The following is an 18,907-nucleotide window of genomic DNA, read 5'->3' as shown; positions in this document are numbered from 1 at the left end:
AAGGGCTCAACTTTCTCACCTTTTCTCAACTTTCTTCCTGTTAGTTATCTTTACTACATGACCCTACCTGTTGTTACAAGGGTTTTTATTGCACATGTCCCTCCCTGTTCATCCTAACTTTGCTAATGTGTGCCATGGACCATTTATTTCTGTGGGTGAGCCATATTATATTGGACGCAAATTACTTCATTTGGTCATTATTATTTTATTATTTGGGTATACAGTTTACAGAAATTTGTTTTTATGGAACCCTGTAGTATAGGGATGGTAATTTGAGGAGTATCCTTAATTGGGCTGTTATCCAGAAGTATGTTACCATTTGTAAATAGGATCTATGAATTTAGGTAGAATTTTTTGTACATGGTAAGATGCCTTGATAGAGGGGACCACTACACTCCCAAAACACAGTGTTGGTAAATTTGGAACCACAGTAAATGGATTTCCAAAGCATTTAGACCATGAGTGCAGAAATCTTGCTATTTGAATCTGTATGATGTTACTGTTTTTAGGCACCACATACTTGTTTATTATATAAGTAGTTAGTGTAGAATTACTTATGGAAGGATTTATGTTTTATTTTATTTACCAGTATATAACACTGAATGGCTGGAAAATCACCCACCAATAGGAATGAAAAAGCCATGACATATTACCCCAACACAGAGCAGGATGCTAGTATGTCACTGTAAATCTTTAGTGGAGCTCGAGTTTTGGAATCTGGCTCATATGGTCCCTTTTTTTTGTTGCACTCGGAATTCTGCTCCTGTAGGTGGCAATATCAATGTACACTTTTATTGTAGCTCTGTCCCTCAGTGAAGAATAGAAAAAAAAACATTTTCAGTGTTCTGACCCTTTCTCTCCATACTAAAAATATGTGTTTGTCTTTAGCTGATTTCCTATAACTTGCTGTTTTGAAAGTAAGTAAGAAAGTAAGTAAAGCTAAGTTAAAAAGGAAAACAGAAATTATGATCCAACAGAAGCCCTAACCTTTGTGTGCCTTATAAAATAATGTCTGTTTAAATCCCAGGAATGCAAATGTAATATTTTACCAATCCTTAAAAGTGTTGGATTAATTAAATTTTTTGCCTAATGATCCTGCCAATACCACACTTGCTGTCTTGCTTGGGCTGAGCTTATTCACTGCCAAATTTGTGCTCAACCAACTAATCTTAGCGTTTGGAAGTTTTAAAACACTGCACAAATGTCTACTAGATTCTGCCTTTCCCACCATTTTCCCAGATAGAAAGGGATCAGAATTTTAGTTGGATGTACTCAAATATTTGTAAAAAAACAACACCACCTCCATTCTATCCACTTCACTAACACTTCAGGTTCACTAAAGATCTGATCAGTTTAGCAGATCATAAGTAGAAACCTGCTTGTGTGTACTAGCTCTTATTCACTGTTCTAGTAGACTGACCTACAAGAAAATGTGCTTTGGGATCCCTTCCCTCCTCCTCATCTTCACAACCCTGGACAGTGCTGATAAGACTGAATTGTATGCACTTAACAAATAAATAAATAAAACACCATCAGTTATGTATCTAGTACATGAAAAAGATACAGATATTCATTGTTAGGGCTTATGTACACTTTGAAAAAAAAATTGTACCATAAATAGTTAGGCCAAACAGAAATGACCAGTTACACAATTTCATATTGTAAACTGCGTGTCTCTGAATTCAACTAGCATCATATTATCTAAGATCTTGTGGTAGGATATGTTTAGACTTTAAAATGGAAATATACTTTTCATTTTTTTAATATGTAGAATGTTAGACAAAATAGTTATCAATAAGTAACATCTTGTAACATCTTGTATTTGTAATCTTGAAGTTTTGTAGAATGAAATAACAACTCCAGTTGAATTAATTTTAAATTATTTTATTCTTTATTAGACTTTTTTGTTCCTTATCATCAAAAGAAACGATTGAGAAGAACATATGGGATGCAAAGTCTGAAACATACTCCCCACCCAAACCCACAGTGATGTCTGGCAGACATTTAACATGCATGGAAGACAAAATAGTGACAGACAGCTCTGCATGGGACCATTGGAGGGACAGGGACAACTGAGATGAAGAGGAGGCAGGGGGATGTAGCTGCTCACAGAGAAGGATTGTGGTGTTCATTGGAGCCGAGATTTCCTGAGAACAGGTGCCTGTCCAGAAAATCATATATAGTGCTCAGAGCTTACAGCAATCAATCACCCATTCTTGTCTGTGCTACTGCAAGGGTGCCATACTTCCTCCACAGCTTACACGTGTAAAATCCCAGGTATGTCCTATGGATAACATTCTCCTCCCAAAGGAGCAACTATAGCCATCCAAATAGAGTCCAGCTGCATCAAAAGCCCTGTACAAAGAGATCAAACACAGCTCCCTCCTTAAATCTGCACAAAGATGTAGAGCAAATGAAGGTAAATTGAAAGTATATCTAATGGACATACCTGTGCCAGATTGCTTTGAAAACTATTTTAAAATGTTTGGATAGGGCAGAACCTTTAAGTATAGTTTGGTGTAAACTTGGCATTTTGAGGGGCCGAAAACATTTTATATGTTCTGCGATTGTTTTTTTTTAAATTGTACTGTGGTAGTCCACACAGCTTATATTTAACTAGTTAAAAGAGTACTTGTCAGCAAAGAAACATAGAAGCTGTCACTGATTATTTATTCCTAAGAATGCATGTTCCAAGGCTGTCATTTTCCTCACTATCTAGTAGGTTCTTAGCTATAATATGGGCCTCCTTACACACATGTCTTTTGCAGGTCAGTGGTCTACCAAATAATGAAGGACCCATAAGGAAGACAACCCTGTACCTTCCATCTTTAAAAGCAAGTTAGCAATGACAGCTCCCAAATTTCTTCCAGATCAGTCCTACCTATCTTTTTTTTTATAGCCAGCTAAATGCAGCCAGTAAAAGGTCTATTAGTTTTCTTTCTTTCATATTTCAAAGCTCGTACGAGGGGGAGTTTGCAGTGTGGTCAATTAGAGATCCTGCTTCTGGAAAACTGCTTCAGAGATTGTTAAAAGCTTGAGAAAATTCCTCCCACTAGTGTTTACAAATAAAAGCAAACTATATAAAATAAATTTCAACTTTGGATGAACAGATAGGGGGCTTGCATGTGTTGAAGGCCAGGAAGCTTTGCAGATCTTACCATTATAGAATATGTCCTGCAGGTTTTATATATTTTTATTGTGCAGGTATTCTTCTAAATAAAGAGCTGTAGTCTGTAAATCAACATCATACATTGTATATCTACATGTCAAACGCTGAGAGAGGACTGAGCAAAGCTTTATAGACTGTTATCACGTGATAAGGCCTGTGTAACAGTCTTTATATTAGTAACAAGCAATACAGTGAAAAATAATCTTCAATATCCATTGTTTTTCTTTGCTGTTTGGACAGGTACCTAGAACGGTACCTGGACAAGCTTTTGATCCCCATAAACCCCCCTCTATATATGGCTGTGTGAATTATGCCCATGTGTGCATATATGAAAGTCATAACATGCATAGACAGGCTTTTAGAATGCACTGTAAAAGCCTGCAGATGGCTTTATGCCATCTAAATACACTAACACCACACCAACACCAAAGTGCCATAAATCACTGTGTGCGACCTGTTTTGTCCAAGGTCATGCTATGATTGCACAACAATCAAACAGTGACATTGTACCTGATAAATGCACAGTGACATTTTTTTTCTAGAAAACAAAAGAACCGACAATGTGCTCCTTGCTATTAGCTTCCATGTTTTGGCGTTGGTAACGTATTTGCAGGTGGTAGACACAGTGGTGGCTGGTGGCATGCGTTGGCCACTAGATGCAAAGTATGATCTACTAGGCCTTAAACATCCAGACCGGTGAAAAAGGAAGAGTAAAATCAGCGTGTCCCTGAGTCAAAAGCTCCTACCAAATCTTTCCCTTTGTTACCAGGTTGGTGGTTAGTGCCCACCACCCTGCTTTGATATGCATAGTCTCCAAAATGCCACCCTGCTCTGCATCAGATACCCAAAAACACATTTGCCTTTCATTTATTCATTGCTGTACATACTTTGACATCCACATATTCAATGCTGTGTATACCTACACAGAGTCTCATGCCTTTCCCCAACTGCAGACATATACTGTGCTATGCATATGTGTTGGTATATCTACAGATTGCTGTGCATACATATACATGTGCCCATATATCTATACTTAACCTTTACCCCCATATAGATGTGTCCTGTGCTGTACACCCATATTTATCTACAGTTCTGTACATTCATGTATATACTAGACTTTGTACACAGATATGTGCAATGTGTCCCAAGTTGAAATTCAAAGACCCTTTCCCCCACTGTATATATAGAATATTATTACATGTGCATAGATTACCTCTCCATTTGTGCATTTTTTTAGGCTACAGAATTGTCAGTTCAATGAGAACCAAGTGACTAATGTCATGAGAATATTCTTTGATTAGCCTGGGGGGTATGTGTGAGTGCATAGAGCATGGGAGCTAATAGGATGACATGTAAAATGTAGAATGACACGGAATGGGCATGTAACTGTGAATGTTATGTTTAGTGAATTACTGGCCTGCATGTGCCTGCCCTACGTAAATAAGTTTTTTTAATCTACCCATATTTATAAAAAAACTGAACCCAAAACCAATGGCAGGTAAATGGAAATCTCTGACCTGACAAAAAAAATTTCTGGTAGAAATCACACACAAACATGTATAGTAGTAGCTCTCATTATTTTCCCATGGATATACACACTTTTTAAAAGCAACAAAGTTTTAGCCCCATATTAAAGCTCATAGATATATAGACAGCAAGTCATATTCTTCTTTAGAAACTTCACCTGAAAAAGGTTATTCTTCACTAAGAAAATAAGAATCACATGTTTATGGAAGCAGCATGGTGTCTGCTTTATATGCTGAGCTACCAATAAAAAGCACATTTGTTACTTATGACTATATTCTGCTTGACCTACACAGTGCCTTGTGACTCCTCTCAAGAGCTCCTAGCAGTTCTTTACTCCCGCAAGTTCTCTTACTCAATTTTTACACAAGTATCCAGTGATGGCCAAACAAACCAGAAATACAGGTGGAAAAAAAATTACAAATTTTTCTTCAATAATGCATTTTTTTACTCCACTGTCCTATGCACTGGATCACAGGTGCCTATAATAAACTGCCTTTCATTTATTCAGTGCTGTACAAACTTGTACACCCACATGCTGTATACAATGCTGTGTATATCCATGCAAACTCCCACGCCTTGCCACAACTGCAGACATATACTGTGCTATGCATATGTGTTGGTATGTCTACAGAGTGCTGTTTGGAATTTATTTAGGTAATAGAATATTGATTTATGTTATACCATGAATACTGAAAGTGTCCTAAAAACACAAGAGGATACGTTATACTATGTCTGTGTGTATGTCATCAAAAAGAATCTTAATAGAGTCAGGCTATTTAGGGATTTCAGTAGCATCCAATTCATGTCCAGTAATATTACTAGTTCCTAATAAAATGATATACCTAGAAAACAAGTACCTCTGCTTCGTATAAGAACAGGGTAATTTACATATTGTCTCTAGCATTCTTCATGATTCTTGCTGAATTCTAGTTATGAAGATAACGTTGTTGGATGAAAGCAATCATGAAATGCCTAGATATGTGTATGTGCTTTTTTAATACCTCCAATGTTACATCAACACCACTTCTTCTATGACCCGTTTTTGAAGCACAGCCTTTAGTTGTACTTTAAGGCTCTTGCAAGGCGCGTCAATCTGTGTCTACAAAATGGAGGAATTTAAGTTGTGTGATTTGGGCTGATATATAAGCATGTAGCGATCAAATGCAAGGTTTTGTTTCAAAAGATGTCATGTTTTTATACAATGTCACCATTGTGCAGCAGCATCCTTGTGTGTTGTGGACATTGTGTTAGAAACTAATATTATGTCTTTTGTGTCTCCTTCATCTTGCCACATGAGTTGATTGTCTGGTATATTGTGATTGTGAGGTGTCAGTATAGGTTTGGGGGTCACAGTGTGTTTGATACATCACTAGTTCCAGAAGAATACCAGACCCTACAAGCTGGAAATCCTGACAGTCTCCTGGTAGTATCTGGCAGTAACACTGGAATTCCTCAGGACGCCAGGACTGGGTGTGGATGGCTCATCTGGTGTGTTGGCAGGGGGAGTGGGGATGCTGATGATGGCAGCTGTAAGATCCGACTTCTCACAATTCAGCTTCATGTTCCCATAGGTTTTGGCATTGAGGCTGGAGCGGCTAAGCAGGCAGGGTATAAAGAGAGACAAAAACAAAGCAACTTTAGATGTATGAACAAAGCTACCCACAGAGAAAAGTACAGACAGATACCTTTACATTAACTCCTCTTTTGTCCATCAGCTCATTTGTAGCATGTTGGATTTATTTTGCTGCTAACTAGGCATTCTTTTATTAAGAAATATTAGTGTATGCATTGCAAGAATGTAGTTTTCTTAGTTTTGAATGCAACTGTAAAAGTAAAACCCTTCTAAATGAGAGAAATCACTTGGATTACCCAATGCTTTCTGTCTTGGTGATAAACAGACAATAAATCTACAGAACAGAAAAACACAAAAAAACAATAAATAAACTACTACATTTTCTATATCCCAGGTGGGAATATTGCTTAGAATCACATAAAGAATCCATACAATTTCCAAACTAAATCCTACAAAGAAAAACATTAAATTAACTGTGTTTGTTACTATGTTTAAATTAACTGTTTTAATTTGTTTAACAAATTATGGCTAAGATAGTGACATACAGTTTAAAAGATTTATAAATAATACCTCTTATATGTTTTATACTAAGATTGTTTTGTGTTGTTTTTCTTTCAGACTTTTGAATTTACCCCTCAACCCCTATAATCCCTTGAAGTGTGTATCTCCCTAATGAGAACAAAAAAAAAATCTATCAAAGCATGACAATGGCCCTAACCCCTCATCCAAACTTGAAGAAAAGGTTTTGCTGTACAAGTCCCTCACAGACTCATAAGCCAATGTAGGCCATGGTCCCAGGTACTGATGTCATTCTCTACAATGGAGGACCAGTAGACCTGCATTGAACATAACGACATCAAGGACCTGCCCACAACCCGAAGTAATTGAAAAGTAGAAGAGCATGATTGCTGCTGGGACAGCAAGGGGAAACGTAAAGTAAAATGCTTACTATGTTCCTTCTAGAAACAGTACAATGAGAATAAAAGAGAAGAAAGCAGGGTTTTTTGCACAAAACAAAATCCTATATTGAATATATCCATTGGTAGTTCATCAATTTACAGGTATTGACAATCGATTATTTGTCATACAAAAACAAACAAATTAGTGATACAGCTATATACATAAAGCAACTAACATAGTTCCAGGATATACAAAGGTACCTTTAGTTGCATTTGTATAAATCACATAAACATAAGGTGCATAATCCACAGACTTTTTGAAGTGGCCATATATGGCCCTAGACATAGTTCAACTTAACACATCATATACAAAGAAAAGATTAGGTTATCTTTCATTCCAAAACACTATGATTGTGTTAATGGTTGCACCCAACGCGTTTCGCCTAGTTTGGCTTCTTCAGGGGTGATGGCTTAATCATCTGTGTTTGGATATTGATGGTATTGGTATCTAGATCAATGGAAATGAGAATTAATTGTATTATATATATTTGGGATTAATATTGCTTGTGGTAAATGGTATGTAAAGTATGGCTTAGCCTCCATCATGGGATAACCCAAAACCGTACATACCACGTCCAACATAATTATATTTATTTCTTTCATTATTCTGAACTAATATAAAAGGTACCTCATGGAGTTGCTGCAGATAGATATAGTGGTATCCTTAATAAATGTGTTGTGAGCTGGTAATCCTCTCCTCAACATTCACAGTAGTACAGTGGCAAATATGTGTATATAGGGTTTGATAGCCTAAAGGATATAGAAAACATATGTGGCTTATAAAGAAGCTGTACAAATAATTAAACTTTTTCTGAACTTGTCTAAAGAACTAGAAAAAGTTTCAATGGTACCTTAGTAGATTTCTGTAATCCAGATCCGGCCACTGGCAGGTATGCATATTCAGCAGGGGGAGGAGCACATGGTTCCTGTCTGTGTGGAAGAGCAGGGAGATCTGAGAGAACTCTGTTGTATATGCAGACGGCGTTCTCAAAGATCCTCCCCCTCCATCACACACGTGCACGGAGCCGTCGTCCGTGGAAACCATGTTCCTTCTAGACTCAAAAAAGCATTGGTAAATGCTTGGTAAATGAGATTTATTTTGTCAGTGTTAATCTGTCAATGCCAATCTGTCAAAGTGTCTGCTTTGCAGCCAAGTGGGGTAAGGCTTTCACTCTCTCCGTGACATTTCATACACAGGATTAAATCTACCCTTTTGGTAAGTGCTTTAATAAATGTGACACATTGCTTTTGGTACCCATGGCATAAGTATAGACTATTCCAGTGTTTTCTTTAAAAGTTTTCATAGATTTTTATTTTTTTTTACATTATGAATCCCTTTAATTAATTCTAGTTATAGTTCTTTTCCAGATGCATTCTCCAGTAGTTATGTAATACATTTAAATCTACTTGCCAAAGGCTATCTATATATATAACATATTGATGGATGGGTTTTAGGGAGTTAAGGCTTGCCTGGAAAATAATTTTAAGATCCATTTTTCAAACTAACTAATAAACTATTCCAAATTATGATATATATTTTATTGTTGCTTTTGGGAAAGTTATTATTGGCCATGAACATTTTCTTCTGTATAAATTTGGCCACATGGTGGGAGTATGTGCATGTGATATAATATAAGACTGCATCATAATGCTTTGTATAAGTTATGGCAGGGGTGTCAAACTCAATTACACAGTGGGCCAAAATTAAAAACCTAGACAAAGTTGCGGGCCAACCTTGAAATTTATTGACAACATTGAGGAAGTTTTTCCTTCTCATTAGATATAAAACCTTTTCATATGGAAACAAAGAGGTTTTGCTTCACATTCAACCTTGAACAAGCCTATAATAAAGAAAAACGCATAAGAATTTGTTTAAAATTTTATTTAAGAAAAAATGTTATGCCTTTTTTTCTGTTTGTAACCTTCTGGCCCTGATTCATCAATGAAATCCGCGCTCGCTGGAAGCGCGAACTTATGCGCGACCAGCAAGCGCGGTTTCCTGCGGTCCGGAGTCGAGTGCGCTCGTACACTCGCCTCCTCACTGCAAGCCGGATTCCTGCCTTGATAATAATGAGCAATAGGGGTCGCGAATCTGCCAATTAAGGCGATTAGATTTCAGCTGTTTTTCAGTTGCTGAACTGCGCGACGGCGTACGATTTCGGATCGCGAATACGAATGCGCGATTGAGCGTCCGATTCTGCTTCATGAATTAGGGCCTCTGAGTCAAATTTCAATGGTAAACTTTTTGCACAGGCTAACAATAATAAAATAATTAAATCCAACCATTCAAGTCCACACCTTGGAGTAGCAAGGAAAAGTAGAGCTGAAGGAGAGTGCTGGAAATGCCAGACGTGGCCAATGCAGAGCTAAATTTTATGAGTGGCCCACCAACGGAACTCCCTCTTTATTGAAATAGTGCCGCTAATAAAATTCCCAGCATTATTTGCATCTATAAAACAGTCCAATGCAGGGCCACACATAGGAAGAGACCCCGTTGGTCTGTAGACACGAGTGATGGCGGGAACTGTAGTAGCGGCGCTATTTCAATGCAGCGGAGGGCCAGCTGCAGTTTATATTTAGGATTCCTTTGGGGGCCAAAAAAACGACGCTGGGGGCCAGAGTTTAACACCCCTGGGTTATGGGTCTGTTTCTTGAGCAGGGGTGTCAAACTCAAATACACAGGGGGACAAAATTAAAAATGTAGACAAAGTCGTGGGCCAACCTTGAAATTTATTTAAAAAATGAAAAAATGTTTCCTTCTCATTGGATATAAAACCTTTTCATATGGAAACAAAGAGGTTGTACTTAACATTCAATCTGGAACAAACTTAGAGAGAGGCATAACATTTTTTTTTAATTATAAGAAAAAATATGATATGGCGGCTTAAGCACACACTTACTGTGAGCCCCATGCAGCTCAGGGCTTTTCTTCAGTCTGGTCTCCCCACTCTGTGCTTTTCTGACTCACCCGCTCATGCCTCATAAGCAGAAGACGCCAGGTGCTTCCAGAGCTCAGAAGCACCGTGGCCTCAGGCAGTTCTTTCCTCCGGCTGCTGACTCTCCTGCAACGGCTGGGGAATCCAAGATGGCGCCGCAGCGTGCCTCATCTCACAGGAATGCTGACTCTGATGAGGATGCCCCTGCTGCTTCTCCTACAGCTTCTCCTGAGCCTCTTTGCACAGTAGATCCGTACCCTCTCACTCCTATGCTACTCACTGCATCTATAGCTGCTCATATGGATTCTCAAGTAAGTGTCTTTTCTACTGGGCACTTGGAAACTAGATTGAATCAACTTCCTTCTAAAGATGACTTAGCAGGGGTGGTGAATGAGTTGGCTGCTCGTATTGAGAATTTAATTAGATAGAGTACATCGGGTGAATGGACCGCGGGATGTTGGTAGATCCCTGCCCAGGGATGTAATATGTCGTGTACAGTTTTATAATAATATAGAAGAAATAATGCGTCAAGCATGGCGGACTGGTCCTTTGGACTTTGATGGGGCACCTATACAATTGCTACCAGATCTTTCCAGCAGCATGTTGAGAATGCGCCGGGTCCTGCGACCCCTACTGGATGTCATCCGTACTTCACAAGCTTCCTACAGATGGGGCTATCCATTTCATTTGGTGATCACTAAAGGTGACTCTGTCTTTGCATTACATAGACACTCTCAACTTCCAGCTCTATTTGAATTTTTGCAGCTGCCACCAATTGATCTCCCAGACTGGTTGGCCATACCTGTTGAGGTCCCTTCTACTTCCTCAAGGATCACGAGACCACAGGGCATCCTGAGCAGACGGCAGACCGGCCGTACGGGCCTACTGCTCCGCCCACATATTGGCCATAAGGAAACTTAAGTATTGGGACAATACATGTGAGCTTATTGTTCTGCTGATGACATGGGCGATATAGTTAGCATGGCGGGCCTTATTCAGGTTGCCATTGTTCTATGTTAGAATGCTAATTTTGCACTGGAAGGGTTTTTTCTTGCTGCTGTATACTATATGCTACCTGAGTATTACTGCTAGCTGTACATGAATGTGTATGTGGTTATTACCGGCTCAGGCGATTTGGTGGGGGTGGGTCTTTCCGGGGCCATTCTATGTGTATATGTGGGGGGCTCCCGGGAGATCCGGATCCATGTCTTAGTAGTAGCCTGGAAACGAGCCATTAAATGCACTCATCGTTTAGAAAATATGTCGTTGAAACTGTACTTGAGAGTGCCTATTAGCTGCTATTGTTACTATGTGGGTATAGAGTTGTTTACTGTTTACATGGGTTGTTTATTGGCGGGCTCTCGATGCTATGTGGTTGTTATAGCCGCTGGCGAGCACATGCTCGTCACTGTGGAGTACCTCCTCGCCACTTAGGTCGGCTCCTTCTTCTTAGAAGGGAATTTTTATAATTTTGGAGCCAATAAGATTAGTTAGTTTTTTTCATTTTCTTTATCTTTGCTTTTTTTTTCCTTTTTCTTCTTTTTTTTTGTGTCTAACCCAATCCCCTCCTCTCCTCCCACCCATGGCATTGCAAATTACCTCACTCACAATGTAAAAGGGCTGAATTCCCCACTTAAACGTTCCATAGTTCTTTGGGAACTGTATAGATGTAAGTGTCAAGTGGCGTTCTTACAAGAAACCCACTTTAAATATGGGCATGTACAGAAAATGACTGATCGCTATTTTGATAAGTCATATCATAGTATGAGTCCAAATCCAAAGGAGTATGTATCTTGTTTCATAAATCGGTTCGTTGGTCGCTGCTAGCTTGTTGCACTTATCCTGAGGGTAGATATGTTATGATTAAGGGGTCAATTGATTCACCTCTATACCTTTGTCAATGTTTACTTTCCCAACAATGGCCAGGTATTATTTTTGGAATCCCTACTCAAAGTTATTTAAGATTTTAGCGAAGGCACACTGATTGTGGGTGGTGACTTTAATTTTGCCCCCAATCCTTTGGTGGATGTAACCAGGGGTGCTTCAGCTATGTCTGAAGCAGCCCTGGGGAAGATCAAACGCCTCCTACACACGCATCAACTAGTAGATATATGGCGTATCCTACACCCCACTGAGAAAGACTTCACCTTCTATTCTTACATGCACAAAACTTACTCCAGAATTGACCTCTTTCTCATCAAACACTCCTCAATAGCGACAGTGATATCTGCAGACGTGGGTGTGATTTCTATCTCAGATCACGCCCCGATTGCCTTGACTGTGCGGGCTTGGCCTACTGAGCCAAAATCTTCCTCCTGGAGACTAAATGACTCCTTGTTGGATACACCGGAGATACGTGAAAAAATGGAGACTGAGCTCAGGTCATACTTCTCAATTAATGCTACCTCTGTGGATAATCCACTTCACCTATGGGAAGCGCACAAATGTTACATACAAGGTTTGCTTATTCAGGCGGGTCATACCCTGTTTCCCCGATTATAAGGCACTGTCTTATATTTTTTGAAATGCCAAAATATGCCCTAGGTCTTATTTTCAGGGGGATGTCTTATTTTTCCATGAAGAAGACTTCATATTCCCCTTCTGATCACTCTATGCCATTGACTGTCCCCTTCTGATCACTCTATGCCATTGATTGTCCCCTTCTGTTCACTTACAGAAGGGGACAATCGGGCAGGGATCCTTGTTAGGGCAGGTAACTCTGTTAGGGCAGGGATCTCCGTCAGGGCAGGTAACTCCGTTAGGGCAGGGTTAACCTGAACTTTTTGCCTCTACTAAACAGGGTGAGACGGGACCTGCAGTGGTGGAAGCAAGATGCATTTTCCTGGTTCGGTAGATGCAACATTCTGAAAATGAATATTATGCCCAGATTGCTATATTTGCTTCAAACCCTCCCGGTTTATGTCCCACAACAGGTACTCTGCAGGTTTAGGCAGGAGTTTCTTCGCTTTGTCTGGGGGGCTGACAGTCCTCGCATTGGGCGACGGATTCTAAGGTTGCCTAAAGTACGTGGAGGTATTGCTTTTCCTGATCCTCTATTGTACCACCAGGCTACACATGTGGGGCGGTTGATAGACTGGTGCAGAAACGGAGGCTATAAGCCATGGGTGATGCTTGAGGGAGCCATTGCTAATCTCCTGTTAGCAGGGGCCATGTGGTCCCCTCCAGACACACTATCTCCCATTCTCAAGCTACCGCTGATAGGAACAACCCTCCGCGTTGTGCAGAAATATTTCAGATTCTCTGGTGTGTGTACTTACCCTTCTCCATTGTCTCCTATTCTGGGACACCCGGGGTTTCCCCCAGGCGCATCAGACCCAAGGTTTCGCTCATGGAGGGAGCGGGGAATTTTCAGAGCATCTCTTTTTTTGAGAGGCACGGAGTGGGCACCTATTTCTGATTTGACAACTGCTCATAAGCTTCCAGAGCTGGGACCATGGCGCAGCTTACAGCTGCGTCATTTTCTTCACTTTCTCCCACCGCCATCCAGGTTTGTGCGCTCCCTACCACAGGTGGAGGGGGTATGTGTGGCCCGGGGCACCATTATGGGGACTCTCTCTGGTGCCTACCAGATGGTATTGACGGATATTGCCCCCTCGACTTCAAGGTTACCATTTTTACGCAAATGGGAAGGTGACCTTGACACCACGTTCTCCCCAGAACAGCAGGATCGTCTCCTATACACGGGTCATAAAGCCGCTCTTAGCAACTCTTATCAGGAACTGAACTATAAATTGCTCACGTGGTGGTACAGAATGCTGACTGTGTTAGCCAAAATGTATCCGGGAGTAGATGATAGATTTAGGCGTTGTGAAGCGGCTGCTGGCAGCCTGTTTCATATATTCTGGGAGTGCTCTAAGTTGCAATCTTTCTGGTCAGGGGTGGCGGCGGTTATTGAAGAATTGACAGAGGTAGATATATGTAAAAGCCCGGAGCTAGCCCTTTTACATTTGAATGATTGGTCTAAAAAGAAATACCATGCTTCTTTACTCAAAAATCTTTTAAATGCTGCTAAGGCCTGTATTCCGGCCCTATGGAAACAATCCTCTCCTCCCACCTTGTCACAATGGTTTAGAAGAGTAAATGACATTATGGCAATAGAAGACCTTATTACCAGCCGGGACGGTAGATCGGATAAATTCCGAAAAACTTGGTTCTATTGGATACAATATACCACTACCCAAGCATACCTTTCAGTCTGCAGTGAGGCTGATAATGTCGACGATCTGTTTTGAATACAGAGGATATCATTGAATTATTGCTATGTGTTCCCTACTGTGTTAAATTTGGCCTTTATTCAATCTGGCCTGCAATGCCGTGCCCCTCCCCCTCCTCTCCCTCCCCCTCTTCCTCTATTTTGATTTCTATTTTTCTATTTCTCTCTTTTGTTGTTTTTGTTAATAATTTGAAAATTGCCTGTGTTCAGTCATTCTGTTTTATTTGTTAATAATAAGTTTGTGATGCGGAAGACAATAACTATGTTGGTGATTTGTATGTTTTATTGTTCAAAACCAGTATGTATGACTGTTCACTGAATAAAAAATAAAATTATAAAATTAAAAAAAAAAAAAAAATCTTATGCCTCTTTCTCTATTTGTAGCCTTCAGAATTAAATTGCAATGGTAACCTTTTTGCACAGGCTAACAATAATATTAACAATTTTCTTCTATAAAAATCCAACCATTCAAGTCCATGCCTTGGAGTAGCAAGGAAAAGTACAGCTGAAGGGAGAGTGCTGGAAATGCCAGACGCGGCCAATGCGGAGCTAAATCTTATAAGTTGCCTGCCACTGGAACTTGTTCTTCATTGAAATAGCGCAGCTACTAATATTGCCAGCATTAGTTGTGTCTATAAAACAGTCCAATGCAGGGCCACTCATAGGTATAGAGCCCGCTGGTTTATAGATGTGAGTGATGCCAGGAATTGTAGTAGTGGCGCTATTTCAATGTAGCGGCAGGCCAGCTGCAGTTCATATTTAGGATTCCTTTGGGGGCCAAAAAAAGGACATTTGGGGGCCAGATCTAAAACAAACCTCTGTTTTAGAGGGTGAAATATTATCAGCTGCCCCCTTTGGCTGGCCACGCACAGCCAAAGCTCTTGTAAGCTATGATGTTTTACCACTGTTTACCCACAACAGCATTGTATTTTTATCCTCTCTGATCCAGTGAATCCTGTTATTTTCTCTTTTCAAAACAGTATTATTAATATTAATAATATTAATATTATTATTAATAATAATATGAATAATAATAATATTATTAATAAAGTATTATTGCAGAATAGTGGCAATAAGAACAATCACATACACTTACATATTGTATAAAATGCAAAGGTTACAGGTGACAGGCCCAACTACAGGGAAACTAAATAAAATAAGCTTAGACCAAAGCCCGTGCCAAGATCTATATGCACTCTTATAGGGTTTAACACAACCTATTTTAAATCGTCATACTTCTCCAATATTACTGGAAGGACTTGCCAATGAGCATAACCTTTAGGAAGACCTCCTCAACAATGCTTAATTACGTATAGCAAAAAAAAGAAAGAAAAGAGAGAATAGGAGAGATGTACAAAAGGGGGAAAAGTTAAATGAGTCTTAGTGGGAAGCTGATAAATATTTGTGAAAAATCATGTAAAGGTTGGCAGCAAAAATGTTCTGGATCCAGGAGAAACAAGGCAGGTGAATGTCTGAGTTTACCCAAAATATCAGTGCCCCGTTTCAGGGAATACAATGCAGATTCTCCATACAGAGCTATATGAACTTTTACTACCAAGGTAATTTACTGGTAACACAAATTGCCACTCTTTTACAATCTTCTTCTAAATGGAATATTTGTGAATAATACATAATGTTCCCTTACATGTAACCTGTATTTATTATTTATGCACCTATTTAAGCTAAAAAATTTCCTGTAAGACACTCCAAGTACAGTATTCATTAATACTATAATTTTCAGCCTATCCTGTGCTGCCTGAAAGCATCAATAATGTTTAAAGTCAGTTCTGTTGTATGTGGTGTAAAGCTGAGCAGCTTTGATTTCCAAAGTCCTATCATTATATTCCCCCTCCTATAGTGTGCTACATCCCACACCTTTTAGATTGTAAGCTTTTCTTCACAGGGTCCTCTCCTCCTCCTGTGTCATCATTTGCATATTATGTTGGCACTATATAAATACTGTTAATTATTAATATTATCCTGACATTGAAAATTTAGCTGTACATGTGCAGCTCTGTGCATGTTTTATAAAAAGATTTTGAATTGGCAGGTAAGTATGTTTTATTGCAGAGGGGATATCACCTGTCCTGCCTGCTCAACATTTTTATTGCGAAACTGGAGTTCCACTTTAATACCAAACAAAACATGCATTTGTTGCCTTCTTTAATATCTTGGGTTACTTAGAGTTTAGGCTGGTTACTTAGTAAAATTAATTATAATATCCAATCACATGCAAGGAAAGGTAAAAAAAAATGTGAATTTGATTGTACATGATTAAATAGTTGAAGTTATTGGAGCCTCACCTCATTCATTTAGCTCTTGCAGACAAATAAATAACTTTTCTAGATGGTCAGCCTTTACTCACCTACTTTAATCAACCTCAATGAAAGGATGTTTTTTTGCTATATGTTTGATAAATGTAAAATAAAAATCATGTTAATCCATGTATACTGTGTCCCTGCCAAATGTTATAATTTTTGTAAAATTTTTTTATTCTTCACTGCTATCTTTTGGACTATGTAGCACAAATCCCAATGGTATGGAGTAGAGGCTTGTCCTAGGGCGAAAATATTGCTTCTCCAGATTATAGTACAGTGAGTGAACATTGTTGCTCTAGCAAAATGTTTGTTGCTGGTCGAATCTGCAAGTGAAAATATGGGATAAAATACTAAATTTCTACCAAAACCTAAACATTTTGGTTATTGATGTACTTTGATCAGCTGCAGATAAAGTCACTTTGTGGCACTTTTTTTTTACTGATTGCCAATTTATACCTATAATTACAGTATTGATATCAAAGCTGTACAAGTTCCATAGACTTTTTGGTGAATTTCTTGCCCATATCTAAATCTAGAATTCAGACAATAAATCTGTTTCTTTGTGTTGAGTTTATAAAGAACCTTACAAGTGAAGTATGCACAAAATCCTTCTAAATCTGTCTATGTCAGAAAAGTTATGTCAATATGCCAAGAACAAATAATGCAAGACAGAACAAAATTATCCCAGACAGTGTTTTTTCCTGGACTAAATCTGGAACTCAAAAAGTGTACTTATCAATGATTTGCTTAGTGAACACATTCACCCAAATAGGATCCATCCAGCATTTTAAGACATTCCCCAAAGTGAAACTTGTTAGGTCAGATCTAGCAAACAATTGCTTTCCATGGCGCTGAAACGTTTTTCCACAGTTTCAGAATTAGGAAGGGTAATGTAACTTTTTAAAATTGAAAGTGTTCAGAAACCTTAATTTTTTGTGTATGTAATATTATATTATGTAATATTAATATTCTTAATAATTTGTCAATTTTTGAACTGTAAACTGTAATAAAACTGTAAACTGTAAAAAAAAAATACAAAATCTGTCCTCCTCCTTGTACAAACAGATAGGCAGCCCAAGTATACAGACTGGTATCCCCCAACAAAGAAGGGTCGATCATGTATTTTTGCTAATATGCTCATACCAGCCTATATGTCTTGCAATTGTTTGAATAGTGACTTTTGATATCTTTGACATTGGTGAGGCTCATCCAGTCATTGAGCCTGGTCACACTTCTTTGTGGCTTTGTTTAACTTAAAATTACAGTCATGTGGCCAACAATTATCCTTACCCTGGTATGCAAATTGAGTCTATGATGTCCCCTTTCTGCTGGTGACATTTTTTATCTTATCTAGGATAACTGTACTATTAAACAAAGTGCAGCTACCTGTTTACATGCCTCATTGAAATCTATAGGGCAGTTGCTGCTTGATGTAAGCAATAAGATGGGGCCATGGCTATTGGAATCTTGGTAAGTATGAATGTGCAAAGGGAGAGGTTGGGCTTGTCAGGACATGGAAGGAAACAAGTTAACTGTACTAATTTAGAATTCCTGTTCTACCTGTTTCATGTGGTTGGTAGTTATACTTTATATTCCATTTGGTATTCTTTTTATGCCAACAGATGTTTTTGAATCTTTTAATGGGAATATTTAGGCAGCTGACAATTGCACTGTATATTCCTGAATTTCGTTTAGAGGGCCTATAATAATATAATATAATAATATAAGCCATTTAGGAGTTCTAATCTTTCCCCATTCATCCAAGAGGGTTTTTCCTTTATACACTAAGTCTTCTTGATACACTAAGTCTTTTTTAAACTGTTGATCAAAAGTAACCTCGATGTACTCCCCCTAGATTGTTTTACATTGTAATAGTAATTGGACGGCAATAAACTTAGTATAAAACAGGGGTGTCAAACTCTGGCCCGCAACGTCCTTTGTTTTTTGGCCCCCAAAGGAATCCTAAATATGAACTGCAGCTGGCCCGCCGCTGCATTGAAATTGCGCTGCTACTACAATTCCCGGCATCACTCGTGACCAGCGGGCTCCCTGCCTATGTGTGGCCCTGCATTGGACTGTTTTATAGATGCAAGTAATATCGGGAATTGTAGTAGCGGCTTTATTTCAATGAAGAGGGTGTTCCAGCGGCAGGCATTGGCCACGTCTGGCATTTCCAGCACTCCCCCTTAGC

General features: G+C 39.0%; 1 protein-coding gene across 1 annotated transcript in view; it reads right to left on the bottom strand.

The window, feature by feature from the left end:
- Window positions 1-1,868: 1,868 nt before the first annotated feature.
- Window positions 1,869-18,907, bottom strand: part of KCND1 (potassium voltage-gated channel subfamily D member 1) — a 98,576-nt gene continuing 81,537 nt past the window's right edge. The window contains exon 7 of the mRNA XM_072431425.1: window positions 1,869-6,291. Within this exon, the coding sequence (XP_072287526.1) occupies window positions 6,090-6,291 (202 nt within the window). The 3' untranslated portion in view covers window positions 1,869-6,089. The remainder of the gene's footprint in view (window positions 6,292-18,907) is intronic.

This window comes from Pyxicephalus adspersus, chromosome Z (genome assembly GCF_032062135.1).
Source record: "Pyxicephalus adspersus chromosome Z, UCB_Pads_2.0, whole genome shotgun sequence".
Lineage (NCBI taxonomy): Eukaryota > Metazoa > Chordata > Amphibia > Anura > Pyxicephalidae > Pyxicephalus > Pyxicephalus adspersus.
The sequence above is the reverse complement of the archived record's forward strand: the minus strand, read 5'-3'. Positions and strand labels throughout refer to the sequence as shown.